This window comes from Lissotriton vulgaris, chromosome 11 (assembly GCF_964263255.1).
Source record: "Lissotriton vulgaris chromosome 11, aLisVul1.2, whole genome shotgun sequence".
NCBI lineage: Eukaryota > Metazoa > Chordata > Amphibia > Caudata > Salamandridae > Lissotriton > Lissotriton vulgaris.
In genome coordinates, this window is record NC_141699.1 from 421060387 (window position 1) to 421081933 (window position 21547).

General features: G+C 45.8%; 1 protein-coding gene across 1 annotated transcript in view; it reads right to left on the reverse strand.

Moving 5' to 3' along the window:
• ANTXR1 (ANTXR cell adhesion molecule 1) overlaps window positions 1–21547 on the reverse strand; it is a 487726-nt gene that overhangs the window by 294673 nt on the left and 171506 nt on the right. Inside the window, exons 7-8 of the mRNA XM_086943491.1 lie at window positions 20807–20875; window positions 18728–18808 (exon numbers count right to left, since the gene is read on the reverse strand). Coding sequence (XP_086799617.1) covers window positions 18728–18808; window positions 20807–20875 — 150 coding nt within the window. The remainder of the gene's footprint in view (window positions 1–18727; window positions 18809–20806; window positions 20876–21547) is intronic.

The following is a 21547-nucleotide window of genomic DNA, read 5'->3' on the forward strand; positions in this document are numbered from 1 at the left end:
CACAAAAAACAATCCTGCCACCAACGCAGAACAAGGGTGCCTGTGTTGGAGCTGGCTTACAGGACAGGAATGCACCATATCTTGTAGATACAGTGTAGTCTACCCTTTTGATTTGGCATAGGGCAGCGAAGAAAAAAGACTGGCGGCGCTGCCCCACACCAAATCTTTTTAAAAGAGGCCATTAGTTCAAGAAAGTGTGACAGAACCCATCAAGAAGGAGCTCATTGGAATTTGAACCAATGATTATGCCCCACCACTTTTAAAGGTCACCAGCCATCACTTCATCAGTGGGATAGAAAAACAGAAATAAAGGCTACACTAATTAGGAATCAAAGAGCAGATCAGTCCTGCTGGTCACACCTCTACTCACATGATTCTGCTACACCTGGGTGTTAGTAAGAATATCACCGAGAAAAATGTTGTCTGACACAGATATTGTTGGCTGCTGTTTACTAACTATCACTCCATTCAGAGTAAACTTTCTATTTTTAACTTCAATTAAGCAATATTTTTAAACACAATATTTGCCATACAATATTTTTGCCACACCTTATTTAGGCCACGATATTCTAGTACTATACTGTCCCTTGACACACAGGCTAAGCTTTACCCAGATTAGAGCAACCCCGTGGTGCACAGGAATCTGCAGCTTTGCATTGTGCAACTGGCAAAAAGTAGCGCAGTTCTATACTTTCAAGGGATGTTGTGCTGTCATCAGCAGTGCGCTAGCAATACATTTCAGTTTTAACGCAGCATTAAATATGATTTAGCTTTTCACTTTGGCGCGAATTAGCGCTGCTATGTGTAAGATTTGCAATCAAAGCACAGCATCCCATGGAATTTACTATGTTCGATTGCCCCAAGTGTTAATTATGTAACTTGTAATTTTGTGAAAATTACAGGTATGATGCTTGGGGTAATCATAGGATTTTCCGTTTGCTCATTGTTTGCATCCGGTTTCATTTTGCAATAGAATTCTACAGATATCCAGGTGGATCTGTTTCGCGTGACATTAGCTAATCTGACATTTCCTGGAATTCTTTAGGTTTTTGCACTATTTCTGTCCTGATACGCTCATTTTGCTTGACCTATTGGGGGATTGCCGCTAAATAACTCAATTCCATTTAGCACAGCACTCATATCAACCTTTGGCCCAAAAATCATTTGCCATGTGAAAGTTGAATGGTGACATAATTTGCTCCTGCTTAGTATCTGATGAGCCCCTGTAATGAGCAAAGTAAGCCTTGACACTCTGGGCCTCAAAAATATTACGCAGCGCCACAAGCCATTTTGCTGTGCCAAGCTACGTCTTTTTAAAAGCACAGGGATGTATCGTATTACCAACTATACAGCGCGTCTGTGTGCTTTCCCGCGCGCTGGCCCACAATTGGCTGCCATGTGTCAGCATAGGTACCTTGTGTCATGTTACAAGGATGCCTGCGTTGTGGGGATGATTGTTTTTGTGCAGGAAGGCACACACCTTCCTGCACACAAACAATCACTGATGCCATTTTCTTCCATCTATGCGTGTTGCATTCTAAAAACGAGGAGAAATAAAAGTTTTTTTCCTAGTTGTGCCACTCCTACGCCTCCCCTGGGGAGGCATAGGATTCTGACGTAATCCCAGCTTTACAAAACTTTATTAATCTGGGAATGTGTCAGGTTCCATGGATGTTGCGTGGGAACAGCTGCACCCACGGAACGTCCCTTTCACACAGAGGAATGTGTGACAGGGGCCCATATTTACAAGGACATGAAAAGTCATGCAGGGGGGCTTTACATGGCCTTGTAAATATGGACAGGCACACTGTGCTGCCTGTGCATAATGAAAAAAGTTGCACACAGGCTGTGCAATGGCCTTGTAAATGAGGCCCTCTGACCCCAGCCTGTCTCCTGCTTGGCACTTGTTTTCATTGGACAGTAGGTCACCGCCTATGTCTGAATTCAGCTGCTCTTCAAGAAATGCGGCACATTTCAGGAATTCAGACATGCTGTGTGGGCTGCTACACAAATAAAATGACAACAAAAAGGAGTAGGGAGGAACAGACGAGACAGAAGTAAGAGGAGCCAAAAGTCGGGACTGGTGATACAATATCTATGCATTTTCTATGTGTAACTGAAGTCCCCTTGGGAGGCAACAGTGACGAAGGCTCTCTGCTCTCCAAGAGGTTCTGGTTTCTTGCTCATTCTGTGGAAAAAAATAAGTTAATTTGCCCCAGCTGAGCTGATCAAAGGCATCTGTCCTCAAAACTTTGCCTCATGTCAAAAGTCCGGAGATCAATCACAATGAAATGGTGTCAATGACAAACTCTGCTTCTGTGCTGTTTGCGAAAGTTTCACACATTTTCTTATCGCCTGGACAGTGGGAAGGCAGCGATGACACAAGACCAGCGTAGGTGGTCATATTCTGTTATTAAAAAACAAATAAATAATGGAAGTGGTCGGGCAGAGGCAACTAAGCCTCGATGTAGCTGAATCCCAAGTCATGCACTAACAGCAAAGTTATCCTGAGGGGCCTTGCAGGAAGTATGTCTTAAAGGACCTGCCTTGAGCTGCCCTCCAGCGCTTACACTCAAAATAGCGAATCCAGGCGCTTCCAATAAGCTGCCCGATTCAAAGAAGTCCGAAAAGGATGAGTATTCAACATTTATCTGAAGGGCAGTAAATTCTCTGGAACTTCTAAGACATCTGGAAGCCCGTTCCAGGCTTTCAGGGCCCAAGCGAGAAAGGCTCTCACACCCAGTCTGGCTGTGTTTTCTGATTTTCTGGGCCGCCTTATCTGAGAACTTCAAAGCCAATAAACAGACTTTCGAAGTCCATGTGCAAGACATGGTCAGCGACTGGCTGCCGCCCCCCTCCCAACTTACCACACCAACTCCCGGACACATGAACATGAAACATGGTTATCTTTGGAAGGCGGGGGTCGCGGGACCCCCGGCCGTATTTATTAAGATATAAAATTAAAGAATTTTAATAGCATGATAAATACATTATACAAAAATCAGCAGGACATTAGATACAATATTGTCAACAAACTTGAGAGGCTAACCTTAACAGAGACTCTAATACAAGTTGTTCCTAACCGAAACTAACATCCTCAGCTAGATTTTTGTATACTACATTTCTGGCCATATGGCAAGGTCGCTAACCGGTGTCAGGTCTTATTAGCTGCGCCTCACCTAGGGATGTGCGCATGCGCAGCCGGGACTAGTAATTACCCGGTCCCCGCCGTGAATCCAATTACCAGCTGCGCCTCACCAAGAGATGTGCGCATGCGTAGCCGGGCCCGGTAATTACCCGGTCCACGCCGTGAACTCCATTTACCCACTAAAGGAGGGCCCTTACTCTGCGCCATCCGGTGACGTCATGAGTATGCGCGCGCGGGGTGGCTACCAGCCTAAGGAAAGCGTGACTACTCCAACCCGCGCCCCTTTGAACAGCAATTACCTTGCCCCTGAAGTTCTTATGAGGTGCCAAGGGCACCTCCCCTTGGGCGGGAACCTCCATGGGATGATGCCCGCCCCCTCAGACCTTAAAATAGCTGCTCACCGGTCATGACCTTACCGCATGCCCCAAACCTAATAAATACGACGACCTATGGAAGAAAGAGCTAAAGGACAACTACTCTAACTAAATATCACATCAAAATCGACATATCGCTACAAAGGAGAGAAGGTCCTAACACAAACACTACCACACAGCATATTATAGCATAATTCACTAAACGGGGAAAAAAGGCCTAAAATACACTTACAACAAAATACTTTAGTCACATAACGCACGTTAAACCAGGCCTTGTGCTAGTAATAACCCAGCAAAGTATATGTACATTGAACTAAAACAGCTTCGACCGAGTAGTTCCAGGGATGGTGGGTGGGAAAACGAGAAGCCCCGAGCGCGGGGCACGACACACTGTGGGGGAGCGTCCAGAGAACAAGAGGGTCTCCTGGGCGCTCCCCGCTTCTTTATCCCCAAGGGGCCAGGTGAGGGCGGCACGCCCCCCCCCAGCCCCTCCTGCAGCCCGCCCCCCCCGACCCGGAAGCCCAAAAATGACATCCGGGTCAAAGGGGGCGCAAACCAATCGGTGGCGAGGCGCGCCCGGAAGGGCACGCCCCTCCACCGAGGAGCTCTGAGGAGGGGGACGGTCGCCGCGCCGCCATGCGGGCGGGGGGGCCAAGAGCCCCCCCTTTTCAGGAATGATGGAGTGGATGCCGGTCACAGGTGAGGTCACATTCCGTGTACTGCAGCCAATATTGAAAAAGCCTTTTTTGGGGCTTTGTAGCCAGTTCTGGAGTTCAGATGTCAAGTAGGCCGGAGTCCACATCTGTGTCCGTTACTGGGGGCCACATCTGGAGTACCGTGTTTAGTTATGGAGATTGCAACTGCAGTACTGTGTTCTGAGCAGGAGGGATATTTGGAGCATTTCGTCAACATCTGGAGTGTTGTGTACAGTTCAGAAGGCCTCATTCATTCCACTGTGTCCCTATGTATAATACGGTGCCTGTTCCTCAAAGCCACATCTGGAGTAATGTGCCTGTTCCTGGATGCTCCCTCTGGAGGACCATGTTCAGTTATGGAGGCCACACCTGGAATGCAGTGCTCTGTGAAGGGTACAATATCTGGATCCCTGTGTCAACATCTGGAATACTGTGTCTAAACCAAGAAGCCACTACTGGAGTAACCGTGTCCATTCTTGGAAACCACCTACGGAGTACTGTGTTCATGGATGGAAGCCGTACCTAGAGTACCGTACTCTGGGAATGGGATCATCTGTGGATAACTGTCCACATCTGGAGTACTGTGTCCTTTCCTGGAGGCCACATCCGGAGTACCGGGTTCAGTTATGGAGACTGCACCTGGATTACTGCATTGTCAGCAGCAACCATGCCTGGAGCACTAAGTCAACATCTGGATTAATGTGTACAGTCCAGGAAGCCACATCTAGGCCACTGTGTCCACATGTGGAGAACCATGTCAGTTCCTGGAGGCCACATTTGGAGTAATGCGTCTGTTCCTGGACACCACCTCTAGAGTACTGTGTTTAGTTATGAAGGGGACTCCAGGAGTGTTGTGTTTTGTGAAGGGGACTGTATCTGGAACACTGTCCGCTTCCTTAGTACTGTGTCCAGTCCAGCAGGCTGATTCTGGAGTGCTGTTTCTGTTCTGTTCTTGTTTGCTGCCTCTGGAATACTGTGTTCATGGATAACAGGCACACCTGGAGTGTTGTATTCTGGGTCGAAGATCATGTTTGCAGCGCTATGTCCATATCGCGAATGATGTGTCCGTTCCCACAGGCCAAATCCTGAGTACAGTATTCACTTATGGAGACAGCACCTGAAGTACTATGTTCTGTGCAAGGGGCCATATCTGGAACACTATGACCACATCTGGAGTACTGCGTCTAGACCAGGAGGGCACATCCAGAGTGCCATGATTAGTTATGGAGACTACACCAGGAGTACTGTGTTCTCAGCAGTGGACCATGTCTGGAGCGCTATGTCAACATCTGAGTTACTGTGTACAGTCCAGAAAGCCCCATCTAGACCACTGTGTCCACATGTGGAGTATCATGTCCGTTCCTGGAGGCCACATCTGGAGTAATGTGTGTGTTCCCGGACGCCACCTCTGGAGAACTGTGTCCGTTCCTGGAGATCACATCCTGAGTATCGCATTCAGTTATGGAGACAACACCTGAAGTACTATGGTCTGTGCAAGGGACCATATCTGGAACACTATGTCCACATCTGGAGTACTGTGTCTAGCCCTGGAGGAGGCGTCTGGAGTACTGTGTCTGTTCTTGGAGGAGTACCCTGTTCGAGTATGCAACTGCACCTGGAGTACTGTGTTCGGGCAGGAGATCATATCTGGAGCACTATGTCCACATCTGGATTACCCTTTCAAGTCCCAGTGGCTATATATGAAGTATTAATTTCAATCATAAACAGCAAATCTTCAGAAATATTTAGGTAGATTGTAGATGGCCGAGACGCAACTGACGTAAGGGGTGTGTGTTATGGAACTGAAAGTCCAGCGATGAGGGGTTCAAGAATGTCAATCAGAGCACGATGGAGGAGGGAGGAAGATGGAGGACAGCAGAGAGATCGGATGTGGGAGTGTCGTCCTGAAAGAGGGGATGCAGAGGAATAGGAGTGGGACTAGATGATAGTTTTTACGGAAAATCGAAGCGATGCATGGCCCAGCATCCCATCCAAAATGTAGGGAACAACATTTAAATTAAAGGAAAGAAGGGTGGAATAGTTGCGAGGTGGAACGAGTGACATTGGCAAAGTCAAGCTTGTCCAAAGGTTCATATAAAAAAACACAATTAGAAGGAAAATAGCACAGAACGAAAAGTAAAAGAAAAGAAAGCATACCACCCAATGAATGTATTGGTCATGTGCTTAAAATACAACTTTTAAAATAAAACCAATTTAAACCATTACATATAATTCTAGTAAAACAGTTTGGATGTTTCCTAGCAGGAAGCAGGTTTACATAAAACAACCAGAAAAGCCCTTTTTTGTTTAAATGCACATAAGAGGATGAAATGATTCTTATTGGGGCACCGAAAAGTTACTATTGACATTGAAGTACTGTAACCTTAAGACATATCTTGAACCAATCAATGAAGAGCAAAAATTAAAAATGGGTAAACAATGGAAAGAAAAACACACTGGCAAAGTATTGGCCCACTCGTCCTGGTACTAAAGTGGACTTCCTTTTAAGCAGATGTGCATATGTGGCCAGGAAAATGCCGTCAATGGCTGGGCGGTAGAGCCTATGGCTGAAGTGGGCTGATCCATTTCCCGCGGTATACGCTGTGGTTGGCAGAAACAGATGGTGGATGACAGCTGGAGAGCCCCTTTCTATGTCTGTTTAGATCTATATCTTTTTTTATAACGTAGTGCTTGTGTGTCTCTAGGCCAGAACTAAATGGGAAGGTGTTATGGAATGAGACCAGGCAAATTTATAAAAGGGAGGAGTCTGGTGATTTTCATTCTCTGTAAAAAATTTGTATTTCGAATTACCTTGAAATGTCCATTTCTCTGTCCTCCACGTTCTCCCAGAGGATAATCCATGCAAGCCACTCAGTTTCTGTGTTTCCAATAAACTGCATTTATTTTAGCAATAAAGGACAAAATCAAAAGGAAGGTTGTGGCCACGGACGCTGAATATCCTTTTGTAAATCTGCCTCAAATGTACATCTAAAACTAATCTGCATCCATATAAAAAGCTTCCTCAGAAAATGAAGCTACAGAAGTGGAGGTTACATCAGTGTAATCTTAAGGATTCTGTGGGCTGGATCCAAAAAGACATAATTAGATGGCCCCAGGCAGAGAGGGAAAGAGGTTTTGAAAGAAACCAGAATAGACAGAGGCCACGTAGAGGGATCATTCAATTTTCCATAGGGTGGGGGCATGGGAGGTGGGGACCCTGGGAAATTGGCCACTTTACCCAAGCCTTAAAACTTCTCTGGGTTACCTCCCAGCAGTGATGCTCACTCCTTCCTGCTAATTGGCACTTTCCCAGCACTGGCACTGCTCCTTACCATATTCCATTGCATGCCCTTCAGTGGATATTGTAAGAGGGGAGGCATTTTCTGTACATATAGGATCACTGGACAGCCACATTACTACAAACCATGGTGGGGATTCGTCTAAAGAGGAAAATTCATAAAGGACATCTTATTTGGAAGACCATGGCGGGGGAGGGGGAAAGCATTGACAGTGTGGTGGGCGGTTTGCCAAAACAACAGAAGTCATTGTCTCCATCTTCCCAGCAGAAGACCTTCTGCCACACAGGGGGGATCTCTCTGACTCTGAAGGCAGTGAAATTTTGTCAAGTGGGTGCCTTGTTTGGCACACCAGACCTGCAAAGTTCTATAAATAGCGAAGTGCCTTTTTATTCTTGAAAAACTAAATATCAATGACTGCTATGCACATAATAATAATAATAATAATAATAATAATAATAATAATAATAATCCACATTTGTAAAGCGCACAATCACCCGTAAGGGTCTCTAGGCGCTGGGGGCCATGGGGAAGATTAAGCAAGCTATTGCCCAGAGTCACGTGGTGCTGGGCTAATCTGCCGCCGGTGCCAGGGATCGAACAGTGATCCCCTAGATTCCGGAGTCAGTTGCCTTAGCCGCGGCGCCACACCTTTTTCCTCCCATGCACAGAGCGGTTTCTCCCTGCGCATGGGGGCCTCGCATGGTGGACATCTAGTGAGCGGAAATCTAGTGAGGCTCACTTTGCCAAAGTAGGGCAGACACTCTATGGTTATGACCTGACACCCCTGTGATGGGCAGCTGTCAAGACAGAGGTTCCCAAAGTTGGAGCCACTGAAATTCCCACAATCAGAAACACAGTGACTCTGAATAGAGTTGGAGAAACCCAATTTTGGCAGGGTACAGAACAGCCAGTTTACAGTGGCTCTCCCAAGCCAAAAGGCACCCTTGAGAGGCCACTGCCTGCATCTAATACTCCTGCATGTGCAGTTGCACCAATGTTCACTGAGTGTAGCTAAAGCAATAGAGTGTTAACCTAGAAAAGTATGCTGGGCATGTTACTTGATAAATGAACTTCTTCAATGACACAGCACAGTAATCAATATCTCAGTTGGTTAAAGCATCACTTGAATAATTTTCATAATGTGGGGGGCACTGACTCCTGTGTTGAAATTTACAGAAGTATCTTGTAGGTGATCAGAAAATACTACAATATTTCAAGTTTGCCCATCCCATCTCTGGAAAGCTTAGTAGACAGGGGCACAACTTTCTGACTGGGTACCTAGCAGATAACCAGAATGGTTTAGTCATAGAGATCCGCTGAAATTGATTTCTGGTATCCAATTTGAATTGACAACTAATGAGAAGTCTTGATCGGTTTGCTCTATCAAACCATTCTGATTGACTGCCATCAACCAATCAGAATGGTTCTCTGTGGTTAGACCATCTAATTGACTGAAGGGCATTCATTCATAATAGCCCTATGCAGCCTGATTCTGCTTGGACCTTTGTACAGTCAAGGGAGTTATGTGCAATTTGAACAGAAGTAGTTTTCTTGGGTTCTGCCATAGAAGACTTCTTTTTTCCTACTTACCTGTTCAGCACATTTTGGGGGGTTCCAAAACAAACTCTGATCTGCAGGAGGAATAAAAAGATAAATCTATCTCTGTCCAAATTTTAGTGGACAATTTCGCCCAACCACTTTGAAGAGTATGTTACGCAAAGCGTTGACTATTATTTTTAATACTAGTAGAAAATAACATTTTCTGTCTCTTGGGTTGAGTGAAACTGGTGTTGGATGGAGATTGAGGCGAATCTGGCACTATGGATGTGAAGGTTCTGCGACACTCCCCACCTTGCACAACTCAAGGTCTGGAATTGCTTCATTTGTGCTTGCCTTGTAAAGAAAGCCAAGATTTCAGCACACAAACTCTGAAATTCTACCAGGACATAGGGGAGACAGGCATGATCCCTCAGATTAAGAAGTCAGGGCATGGACTGCTACCAGTGTGCTCCTTATTGCAACACTTTAATAGTATTTCTCTTTCATAAGAATGCTATGTGATAATGCTGTAGGTATCATGTTTCATCTGAATATGTAATCAAAAAGGTTTATAGAAATAAATAACAGTGTCCTCGGTTTCTTTCCAAAATAACGTCTGGAAAATAATACAATGGCTTCAATATTGGCAGATGGAACTTGTTTTCAAAGATTGAAAATATGCATTTTTTATTTCATAACCCACCCCACCCTTCTCTACAGACACTCTACTCACCAGTAACAATCTATTTCTCTATTTTTTTAGCTTCCATTTTTGGAAAGTTCTGGGCTCATTATTTATTGCAGAGAACCTCGGCTGAGTTCTCTGACACCTTCAGGCGTTTTGACAAGCAGCAAGGGAGCAGGCTGCTCCAGCCAGGGGTCCCTTCCTCAATCACAAAAGAGCCCCAGGATTATGGAAAAAGATGGATTATATGGGCACCAAGGCCCTGATTACGAGTTGGTTGGTATATTCTGACCCATGCGGAAACCCATGCTTAGGCATGGGTCGTAATTACGAGTTTGTAGATAGTTAACACATCTGATAATTATGGGATGCATTAAATACCCCAACTATTGTTAAGTTTCGGCAGGTCAAAAGTGCCGAAATTTCATTAGAGAAAACACACAGCATGTACCATAACATGCAGATTTTGCTGCATTAAACACCAAAATATACATGTTATCCCCCCCCAACTCTTATTAGGTGTTGTTTATAAATGGAGTACCCTATGGTATCCTTATTTATCAGGTGCAATAAATAGCACCTACACTCGTAACCAAGGCCAGTGGTCATTTAGTGAAACATAGCCCACCCACCTCTACTTCAACAGGAGTAAGTCATGACTGAGAATGCCAGGAGTATATCTAAACTGACAGCCACCCAAAGACCAACGAATAATAAAGAAATACTTTTTTTTTAATTAACATTGAAGACAATTAAGAATATTTTTAGTTTTAAAAAAAGTTAAGGTTTTGGTTATAGTAAGGGTATGTATCAGGATGAGGATTTTATTTCGGGATATTATTGAGGTATTTGTAAGGGTAGGTTTATTAAATGTATTACTTTTAGGGTTAAACTAAAGTAAAGGGGTTATAGTAAGTGCACTTGTATCACAAATTCCCACAGTAAGTATGCTCCTGAAGTGCTTCCAGAATCTGGTAGCCCTTGACAGTTCTGGGATTCTCATTGAGAGGAGTCAAACAGGCCTGTTGAGATTGTATTTTGTTGTGCTTCCTATTGTTTACTACTCAGTTATATTTGATAGTGGTCAGTAGGGTTGAGCGATGTTTCAAATTCAGTGGTAAGCGTATGAAAATGGCGGTGCAAATCTGTGAACTTTTCCTGATACACTTTCACCTACAATGGGTTGATAGAAAGCATGAGGGAGCCACAGAGCTTCCACAAATCAGAAACTGCCTGGTTTGTGCCTAGTTTTGACAGTTCAAGGCTTGCCTGGTTCTCCAAAGACCACGTTTTACTGGAAGCATAGAATCACACACAAACCTACTTAAACACCTGAAATGCACCTGTTTCTCTGGTTCATCTTCAGAGCAAATTTGGTGGGTTTTATTGTGCAATTTTGCTCCACAGGAGGATTTCAATGAGGGGTCACAATTGAGCTGATACATGATTTGTGCAAGTTTACGCCCTCACTTAGTTGCCATCAAGGCCTAAATATTGTGCGTTGATATAATATATTGGATAGTGACCAGCAAGATTCGCTTATGGATCTATATCAAGCCCTAAGCGCATGGATGCATTTGTTTAAGGACTTTTCCGTTTCTTTATCTCTTCTGGGGAATAGAGTTCTCGACTCTAAGTGCATGTTCCATATCGAGGCACCATTCCCCATTTTGTGGCAGTGATGCTGTCACTGCCACAAAATGGAGACGCGGCCGCTCCTCCTCGCTGCTCCCCGACCTGCCTCCCCTCACAGCCTGGTATCGTTGCTCTCATCTGCTGATTGTGCTCATTGATATATATTTATTTCAGAACGCGCATTTCAAGACCGCTGCAATCATTTACATCGCTATTATTTAATTATTTGCATAACATTGCAGGTTCGTTTTGCTGCTATATTACTGTAACCTGATAGCGCTTACCACCTCGCCTGCTCATTTACCGCTTGTAGCACTGTGCTGTCCCTGTGTTGCCCTGACCGCATTTTTGTGTAGTTTTACCCGCACTTTGAGTATCTCTGTGGCTGCCTGCTCCGTTCCGCGCTGCCGGCCATTTTGGTGTTAACCTTGTTGTTGTTTGTTGCGCCACGCCCCAGTCTCCACCCCGCTCCCGCCTTCCCAGCTGACACTCCCTCGCCCCTCCCCTTCCACCATCCACATATGACAGCTGATTTTGCGCGCAGCGTTCACGCGCAGCGACCGCGCCCAATTCGCACCGAAGGTGCGCCAAAGGTAAGCCCGTCTACGCCCGTCCGCGCCTGGACCGCGCCCAGAGCCAGATCCCCTGGTCCTCGCACCACCCAACTCCCCCGCATTACTTACGATGCCACCACCCTCCTAGCCCTTAACCCCGGCCGACTCCCCCACTGCGTCCAAGCCACTCCTGGACACACCCATGGTCCCTTCTCCTGCAAATCCTGCAAGTTCAACGGCAACAACGTCAACTCCTCATCCACGGACACAAATGAGATATCTGACTCCAACCACCTAAAATGCATCCTGCTCAACACCCGCTCAGTCCACAGACACGCCATCGAACTTTGGCATCTACTAGACACCATCTCTCCCGACGTCGCCTTCCTGACAGAAACATGGATGAACGCCTCATCAGCCCCTGACATCACCACTGCCATCCCGGAAGGATACAAGATCATCCGTAAGGATCGCACCGACAAAACAGGAGGAGGCATCGCTATCGTCCATAAGAACTCCATCCGCATCTCAACCAGCTCAGACGTCAACCTCGCTAGCGCCGAACACCTTCACTTCCAGATCCACACCGACCCCAAGACCACACTCAGAGGCACCCTCCTATACAGGCCACCAGGACCCCGTGCAAAATTCAGCGACGTTATCACTGACTTAATCACCCCACACGCTCTCCCCTCCGAGGAATACATCCTACTAGGAGACCTCAACTTTCACTTGGAAAAGAGCAACGACAGCAACACCACCTCCCTTCGGGACAATCTCGCCAACCTCGGACTCAAACAACTTGTCTCTACGCCCACCCACATCGCAGGTCACACACTTGACCCCATCTTTACCTCCAGCAAACATGTCTCCTTCAGTCACACCACTACCCTCCAGTGGACGGACCACAGCTGCGTACACTTTTTCTACAATAAAACCACCACTCGCAACCAACCCCAACCTACTCTACGAAGAAACTGGAACAAAATCACCATCGACCAGATCTCCTCATCGCTTCTTCAAAACCCCCCTGCCCACTCTTCAAACCCCGACCAAGCAGCGATTAACCTCACCCAATGGCTATCCAACAGCGCCGACATCCTAGCACCGCCGAAAAAACGCCAAATCAAACTTGGCAGCAAAAACGCCTCCTGGTTCAACGATGATCTTAAGAAATCGAAGAAACTCTGCCGCTCCCTCGAGAAGGCCTGGAAAAAAGACCCAAACACAAGCACCAGGGACGCCTTCAAAAACGCCACCCGCATACACCACCAACTGATCCGGACTACCAAGAAAGCTGCATTCAAAGACCGACTAGACAACAACGCCCACAACAGCAAGGAACTATTCAACATCGTCAAAGAATTCACCAACCCATCAGCCAACTCCAACGACATCACCCCTTCCCAAGCCCTCTGCGACTCCCTAGCTTCCTTCTTCCACAACAAAATCGCAGACATCCACAACAGCTTCGACAACCGACCCGGAGACCAACCCACCCTACCTTCTGCAGGACCTTCACCCCCCTCGAACATACTTAACGACTGGAACCCAATCTCCACAGAGGACACCATCCGCCTGATGAACTCCATCCACTTAGGATCCCCCACAGACCCATGCCCTCACCACATCTTCAACAAAGCAGACTCCATCATAGCACCACACCTCCGAGACGTCATCAACTGCTCCCTCAACTCCGCCACCTTCCCGGAAAACTGGAAACACGCCGAACTCAACGCCCTTCTGAAAAAACCCACAGCGGACCCCACCGAACTCAAAAACTACCGCCCCATCTCGCTCCTTCCATTCCCGGCCAAAGTCATCGAGAAAGCCGTCAATAACCAGCTCGCCGCCTTCCTCGAAAGCAACAAATCCCTCGACTCCTCACAGTCCGGCTTCCGAGCCAAACACAGCACGGAGACCGCCCTCATCGCAGCAACAGACGACATCCGAACTCTACTGGACAATGGAGACACAGTCGCCCTCATCCTCCTAGACCTATCCGCAGCCTTTGACACAGTCTGCCATAGAACTCTTCTACAGCGCCTCAAAAACATCGGAATCCAAGGAAAAGCACTGGAATGGATCACCTCATTCCTCACCGGTAGAACCCAGAGAGTCCGCCTTCCACCATTCAAGTCCGAGGCCACTGAAGTCATCTGCGGCGTACCCCAAGGTTCCTCACTCAGCCCCACCCTCTTCAGCGTATACATGAGCCCCCTCGCGACCATCGCTCGCCAACACAACCTCAACATCATCTCCTACGCAGATGACACCCAACTGATCCTATCACTCACCAAAGACCCCAACACCGCCAAAACCAACCTACATGAAGGTATGAAAGAAGTAGCCGAATGGATGAAGCACAGCCGTCTGAAACTGAACTCAGACAAAACAGAAGTCCTTATCTTAGGCACCTCCCCCTCCGCCTGGGACGACTCTTGGTGGCCAGAGGCCCTTGGAAAAGCTCCCATCCCGACGGACCACGCACGGAACCTGGGCATCATTCTGGACTCATCACTCTCTATGAACAGACAAGTCAACGCAGTCTCATCTTCATGCTTCAACATCCTCCGCATGCTCAAAAAAACATTTCGCTGGATCCCCACCGAAACCAGAAAAACAGTTACCCATGCACTGGTCACAAGTCGCCTGGACTACGGAAACACCCTATATGCCGGTATCACCGCAAAACTCCAGAAAAAACTCCAACGCATCCAGAACGCATCAGCCAGACTCATACTAGACATCCCGCGCAAAGACCATATCTCCAGCCATCTGAAAAACCTCCACTGGCTCCCCGTCAATAAGAGGATTACTTTCCGCCTCCTAACCCACGCTCACAAAGCACTCTACGAACTTGGACCCGAATGCCTCAACAAACGACTTTCCTTCTACACCCCCCCTCGCCAGCTACGATCTTCCAACCAAGCCCTTGCTACCATTCCTCGCATCAATAAAACCACCATGGGAGGTAGATCCTTCTCCTACCTCGCAGCTAAAACCTGGAACTCACTCCCCACTCACCTACGCCTCACTCAGAACCACCTAACATTCAGAAAGCAACTTAAAACCTGGATATTCGACAAGTAATTCCCATCCCTTCCTCAAGCGCCTTGAGACCCTCTGGGTATGTAGCGCGCTATATAAATTCTGACTAGACTTGACTTGACTTGACTTGTATATCGATGTTGATACATGTGAATGTAGGTTCCTTTTGACGTGAAACTTGCTTAGCCAACTTGATGTCTTGAATTTATGCTGTGCACGTGGTGGTACCATGAGTTGTGTCCAGTCCATTCAAAGGATGTTGTGTTAGTTTTCAGGGATGTTATTGCTTCCTCACAGCCATTTGAGGCATAAATGAGCTGTATTGATTGAATGTTGTATGCTGTGTTCCATATACTGTTGGGTCAGCCTGTTACCATACTGACACAGGGACTGCAGAGCACAGTTCAATCATCCATCAGGGCAAGCTACCCTACAAAGAAAGGATGGCCTAGCAATGATAGGTCGATCCTCACGCGAGCGCTACCATACAGACGTAGAGAATGCAGAACCCGGACATCTTGTCTACAAAGGCATGCTACCACAGAGATGTGGTGAATACAGGATCTAGATAGCTTGTCCTACCTGGGCTTGTTACCATGGAGATGAATGTTATGTAACGTCATCAGCATTTGTATTGTGTCTTTAACCATTAGTATGGCGTGGGGCAGGTTTTGATTTGGTTCGTATGCGAATGTTAAACGACAGAAAGGGAGACGGGGAGGCAAAGAGAGGGAGAGCTAGTGAGAGAGGAAATTAGACCTCTTAGGTTTTACTACCTCGTGTATTTTGTTTGCTCACAATTGTCACTATTACCTTATGTAACGTAACGTATGCTTTTGTAATCTGTTCTTTTGTAATGTTTCTCATTATGTTTCATTTCTGTTCCTAATGTGAAGCGCTCTGACGCCTTCGGGTAAAGTCTGCGCTATATAAAAATGCATAAATAAATAAATAAATAAATAAATAAATAAATAAATAAATAGGCCTAGGGGGATCCCGGGAAGTAAGAGGAAGATGACTCCACCTCATATGGCAGTGTCTGCCCTCAAACCACGACCAGCTGCTTTTTCCTGGTTGATATACTTCCCTCAGGGACCCACAAGCTGAAGAGGGGAATGGTGGGAGTAGGAAATAGAGCTAATATACACCCACACTGCCCACCACTTCCCCATGTGCTCGGTGGGGGAAGGCAGGGGGGCGAGGTGTCAGGGATCAAGGGAGGTGCTCCCCAGGATGCTGAATGGCACCTCACTGGCTCTCACCTATCTTCCGGTTGCCTGTTAAATAAAAGAGAAATAAAAGGGCTAGGGTATGGAAAGGGTGCATATTGGGTAAAATGTCTGGTTTGGATTAGTGGTAGGTTTTGCCTATCACACTTTGATTACTCCCCGTTCTCTCAAACAGGCCTTTTTTTTCAATGTTGTTATGGACACCCATCTCCTCCTCTTGGCCATATGTTTCACCTTTGCTGTGAATTATTTCCTCCAGTTTCTCCTGAGCCCTAAACGCTTGTTTTATCTCAAGATCCCATGCCCTAGAACAAGCATCAACAATGGTAATGTTTTATGGTGGACATCTTAAGAGTTACTTTATAGGCAGTAAGTAGGTGATGTGAGTCGTCACTGCTAAGGGCTACCAACAGCGCAAGAAAATTACTGGGCCCCGCGGGAACTCGCTAATATGGGATGCTCCTTCCAACAGTGCTTTGGCACTCTGCCCTTTCTGCACGCCTTAGTCTTCCCAGATAAGGATCATTGGTACCAGACTGGCACATAGGTGGACCTGATTGGGATGTTATGTAAAACCATTCCTTCTCACGTTATTAATTCTGTGCCACTATTTACCATTTATTACTCAGAGCAGGTGTTGGATACTTCTGGGAGAGTCCACCAATCAGTAAACGTTGAAGAGTGTCTGGCCAAGATGGTTGGGGTAGAATAAGTTCACTCTTGTGAGTAAGCCAATGAGCCACAACAGGGTGAGGACAGTATGGGTGGGTGCATGAACCATGAATAAGTGGATGTCTCTGACTTCCTGGAGAGGTGTAGGTATATCCTTTATAATTTCCCTCTTTTGCAATTCAGGGTTAAACTGCTGATGATGGCCCACTGCCATCTCCCCCGTTTCATTTGGAAGATAGATCAAGACAGTTGTATGGTCCCATGTATCAGAAAGGAAGCGCCTTTCAGATTTGAATATTTTATGTCCTTATGCTATGAATTACATATGTTCCCTGTGCTACACCAGCTCCTATCCTGTTAATGCCGAAGCCAAATCAGACGCATGCAGAGTAGGGTGTGAAGTGCGCCTAATGCTCATCTCAAGAAGTGTGGTCATCCAGGATTATCAATACTGTGATGTATGATAATTACTGAGTGTGGTGTTACCTCTCTATTACCCAATGTAATCTAGAATAACTGCAGAAGCAGTGTTTGCTCATGATCTCCACACATCCTCCCTTATTACGGATAATTTTTCCCATGTACATATTACACCAGGTTTGGAGATTCTCACTCAACTCATAAACTTTGCTTGTCGCAAAACTCCTGTATGCACCATTATCAAGATTTCTGAATTCCTTGTAACGAGATATGTAGTGGGGAAATAATTTACATTTCTGAGACATTCATTCACCAATTTATTGAACTTTAGTGGGTTTATGCTTCTAGTGGGTTTATTTTGATGAAGATGGTGGGGACTCACAATGAAGGTAGCGTTCTCCAGGATAGAGTACTTGGGTATGGTTGAGGGTGATTAACCCAGGTGTCTGTCAAATGGGAGGAGCTTGGTGTAATTTTTTAAGGCGACTATGTAGGTTGTTAGGCGAAGGGAGGGAGGTAAGGAGTTCCAGATTCTGGTGGCGCTACCACAGAATGACTGGGTCATGTACTGTTCTTGACTGAAGGTTGGGGGTTCCAGGAGCAAGGATTGGGTATTTCTGGATCACCTTTTTGCTCCTGGGACTTTCATTTTCTCACTTAGATAGGAGGGTGAAGAGGTGTGCAGCTCAAGTAGGCGTGGGCACACACACACAAGCACGCATACACACATCAGAACATACCTAACTAAACGAGAACCAGTCATTGATGAAAATGGAAAGTGTATTTACTATTTTAACTCCAGGTGCGCCTTAGTTCTTCTAGGGTAGGTTATACAGCAGTCCCAATTAAAAGGTCGTTCAGGCTTTTTGATGCACCTTTTCGAAGGTATCTAAACACGCCATAGGGACCAACTGTGGCCCTTGCAGGCTGGTCCTCACAAAGATGGTGTTTGGCTTTGTCAGGGCTTACCAACACTGCGGGGACCGGGCTGGTCCTCTGTCCTGACAGTGTTTGCTGAACGTGCCCAAACGTGTGCCAGCGCGTGCTCCGCGCACGCACGCATTCACACACGCGCCTCTGTTTCCACTTATTGAATATTTCGATGCTGATTGTTCCCTTTCAGGACTGACCCCAGCTGCCTGGCATGCATTCTAGTATTGGCCCTCATGTTCTCGGCGGTACGTGGCAGTAAAATTATCAACATCCACTGTTAAAGCCATAGAAAATTGGGCTGCACAACCTCTCTGTACCATCCCTTTCAAGCGTTAACCTATTCTTCCGCACCCCTTGAAGTTCAGTGTCACGGCCGTACGAGGGGGGGTAATTCGAACCCCACTTTAAGGTCAAAGGGCAAGAATGACTCCTCTCTTCAGGCGCTGCTAAAACTACTGAATTCATGGCAGCATGGAACAGTTTTCATACTCACAGAGACGATGACCCCCTGCAGAGCTTCAAAGCCGTCGTTGACTGGAAACACATGGTCCTGCCCGTCAGCAATGCGCCCGAGCTGAAAAGCAAAAACAGAGGTTGGTGCCCAGATGTGTTCCTGCCTCCCAGATCTTTTCCTTACACCAATTATCGCTGGGGTGAACAGCTGACCCATAACCGGATATGGAATGGGGGCTATTGGGGCACTGGCAGTATGTGTTTTTAATATCCTCATTATTATTTTGCCTTCCGTCCTTCACGTCTGGCCCTGTCCTTATGACACGTACCTGATGTGTTTGTGCTTTAATCTGAATCTACTTCTAAAAGTTTATTACTTGCGGTGCCTCCTTTCTCCGGCCAGTATGTGTGTGAGGTCATTCCGGTGACGTCACAAACTAGAGCTCAGTAGACTAATGTAATGCCATCAAAAACAGAATCGGACACCACTGATCAGTGTAAGATTAAAGTATACACATTTTGACGCAGATAATGTTTATTTGTGTTAAGTTCCAAAGTTGCAATAATTAAAAAATGTTCCAAATCAGAATAACATCAACATCCATACCATATAATATGCCACAAGCTGTGATATCTTTTATGTAAACCGACCCAAATGTTGGCAGAATTTTCGATAAACAGATTTATTGATTCTTTAAAGGACTATTTATTCGGGAAATGAGGTTTAGGTGATTCACTGTATGCCATGGAATTAGTAGATATGAGTTAAATCCATGACTTCTCTGTGTGGTAACGGAGTGCAAAAGTGGACTATTTTGTCACTTTTCCCGCTGTACCCATTGAAATTAGTAGTCCTTAGAAGCAGAGTTATCCTAAGGCATGAGTATCTGCAAATGTTACAGTCTTTCTAAAATTGACTCATTTCTTTGCCCAATGCACTCACTTAAAGATCAGTCATTATGATTCCAGACTGCAGTGCTTAATTTGAGCCAGTGCTTTACGATGCTCAGCACCTGCGCCTTTCATGAGTATCAGTTAATGACACATTCATTTATGGGGAGATTAAGTGAATAGCCCAGAATCACAGGATGTTGAGCAGATGCCGACACTCAAACCTTGTTCCACAGCTCCCCATGTCTGCAGCTCTGGCCATTAGCCACATCCTATCCCCACTTTCATGGTTAGTAGTTGGTTCTGTTTTAGCCGGTGGTCACAGGAGAAATGGGCTGGTGCAAGCTACCTCCTGAAGGCACTTATGTTTTTTTCACAAATTAAGTTAACCACTGAAGTATTTGGGGTGGTAACAAACAGGACGTATTTTGCATCAGTGGAGTGTGTCACTGAACTACCTCTCCTAAAGATTGGGCCTAGTGGGTAGAGAACTTTCAGCCTATTCTGATTATCTTGCTAGAGTCGGAGACAATTACCACCCAGTGGAATATTGAATGCGCCTGTACAGGGTCGATTTTTGCACCTATTTCCATTGTACTCCACAATGGGGAATACAATGTGAAAACTGTCTTTATGGCAGTTTCTGCAGATGCTATTCTCCTTTACCACTCTGTTTTGCTGGTGCATTTTCCTGCAGGTGGTGGCTGTAGGTAACTGAATATCCAAAAACACATACTGCGCATAATTAGCACACAACCCCCAAGGTCTGCTAAGTGTGTAACCAGGTGCTAAAATAAGTTTGTGCCCACCACTGGGGGCCAATTAACAGAATTAGTCCCATGTGTGTAACAGAAATTTGCGTACAACTTTTTGCCTCCTCAATGAATTTTGGTATTACAGAAGGGGCAGCCGACACCTCAATTATGCAGTAGTAAACTATTCTGATTTTTGGGTCATCGGATTATTCCAGGCTGTAATGAAGTTTGAAGACATGTCACAGGCCCAATATGATATCCTATTTCTCTTACATTACACACACCTATTTTACATTTAGGATTTTGCCCAATGCAGTTCATTTTGGGGTTTCTTTTTTACAAGTAGATAATTTTGTATTTTGTGCAATTCCCGTCTTGATTTTTAGAAGGGCTTCTCTCACCCCTTCTAATGACTATAGCAGTTTCTTTGCATTCAATCTAAGCAGAAAAGCAGGGTGTGCCTCTATCTTTACCTGAGTCTCGTTGAAATCCTTCACCCCCACGCAGTAGACAGTTGCCCCAAGCTCGCGCGATCGGTTCGCCTGCAACACAGAAGGAGTAAGACAAAACATGAATATTGACGTAAGGAGATTGTACAATTTTTGTATCACTGATTCTTTTGAAGATTTCTTAGGTAGGTGGTGGGGGATATTTTAACACATACTGGCTTCTTTTGGTGTGAGCTGTATTTACCTATCCGATGCTGATATAGTTGACCTCTGCTGGCGGCAGCTATGCTGTAGCCTCTGTGTCGTAAGAGATACCTATATATCCACAGGCTTACCAGCCTTTCAGAAGACACAGCTTTAGGTAGAGCTACTTTTCTGAGGTTGGTAGAACTTCCAGTGAACTGACAGGATGTGTAGACCTGTTAGGTAAGGCCCTGATATACAAGTATGGTTGTAAAAATACACCCCCAGTTCTACGACCTCACATGTAGATTTATGACTTTCTGGAATTCACAGCATTTAGTAGGGATATGCCTGGAGGGGGGGGGGGGTGCCCAAATTTCTAGGTATATTGCAGGGAAAGTCATGTGACATCCTGTATTGTTTGTTGTGGCGTTGCTATTTTCCCAGCGTGCAATTGTGTGTAAAATACAATTACTTACTATATAAAGAAAGTTTACTTTGCCTGTGAAATGATATATTTTTTCCTTTTGTTTCCTCTACCTGAACAATATATTAATCAAGGGAGAAATCCCTTACTTAGAT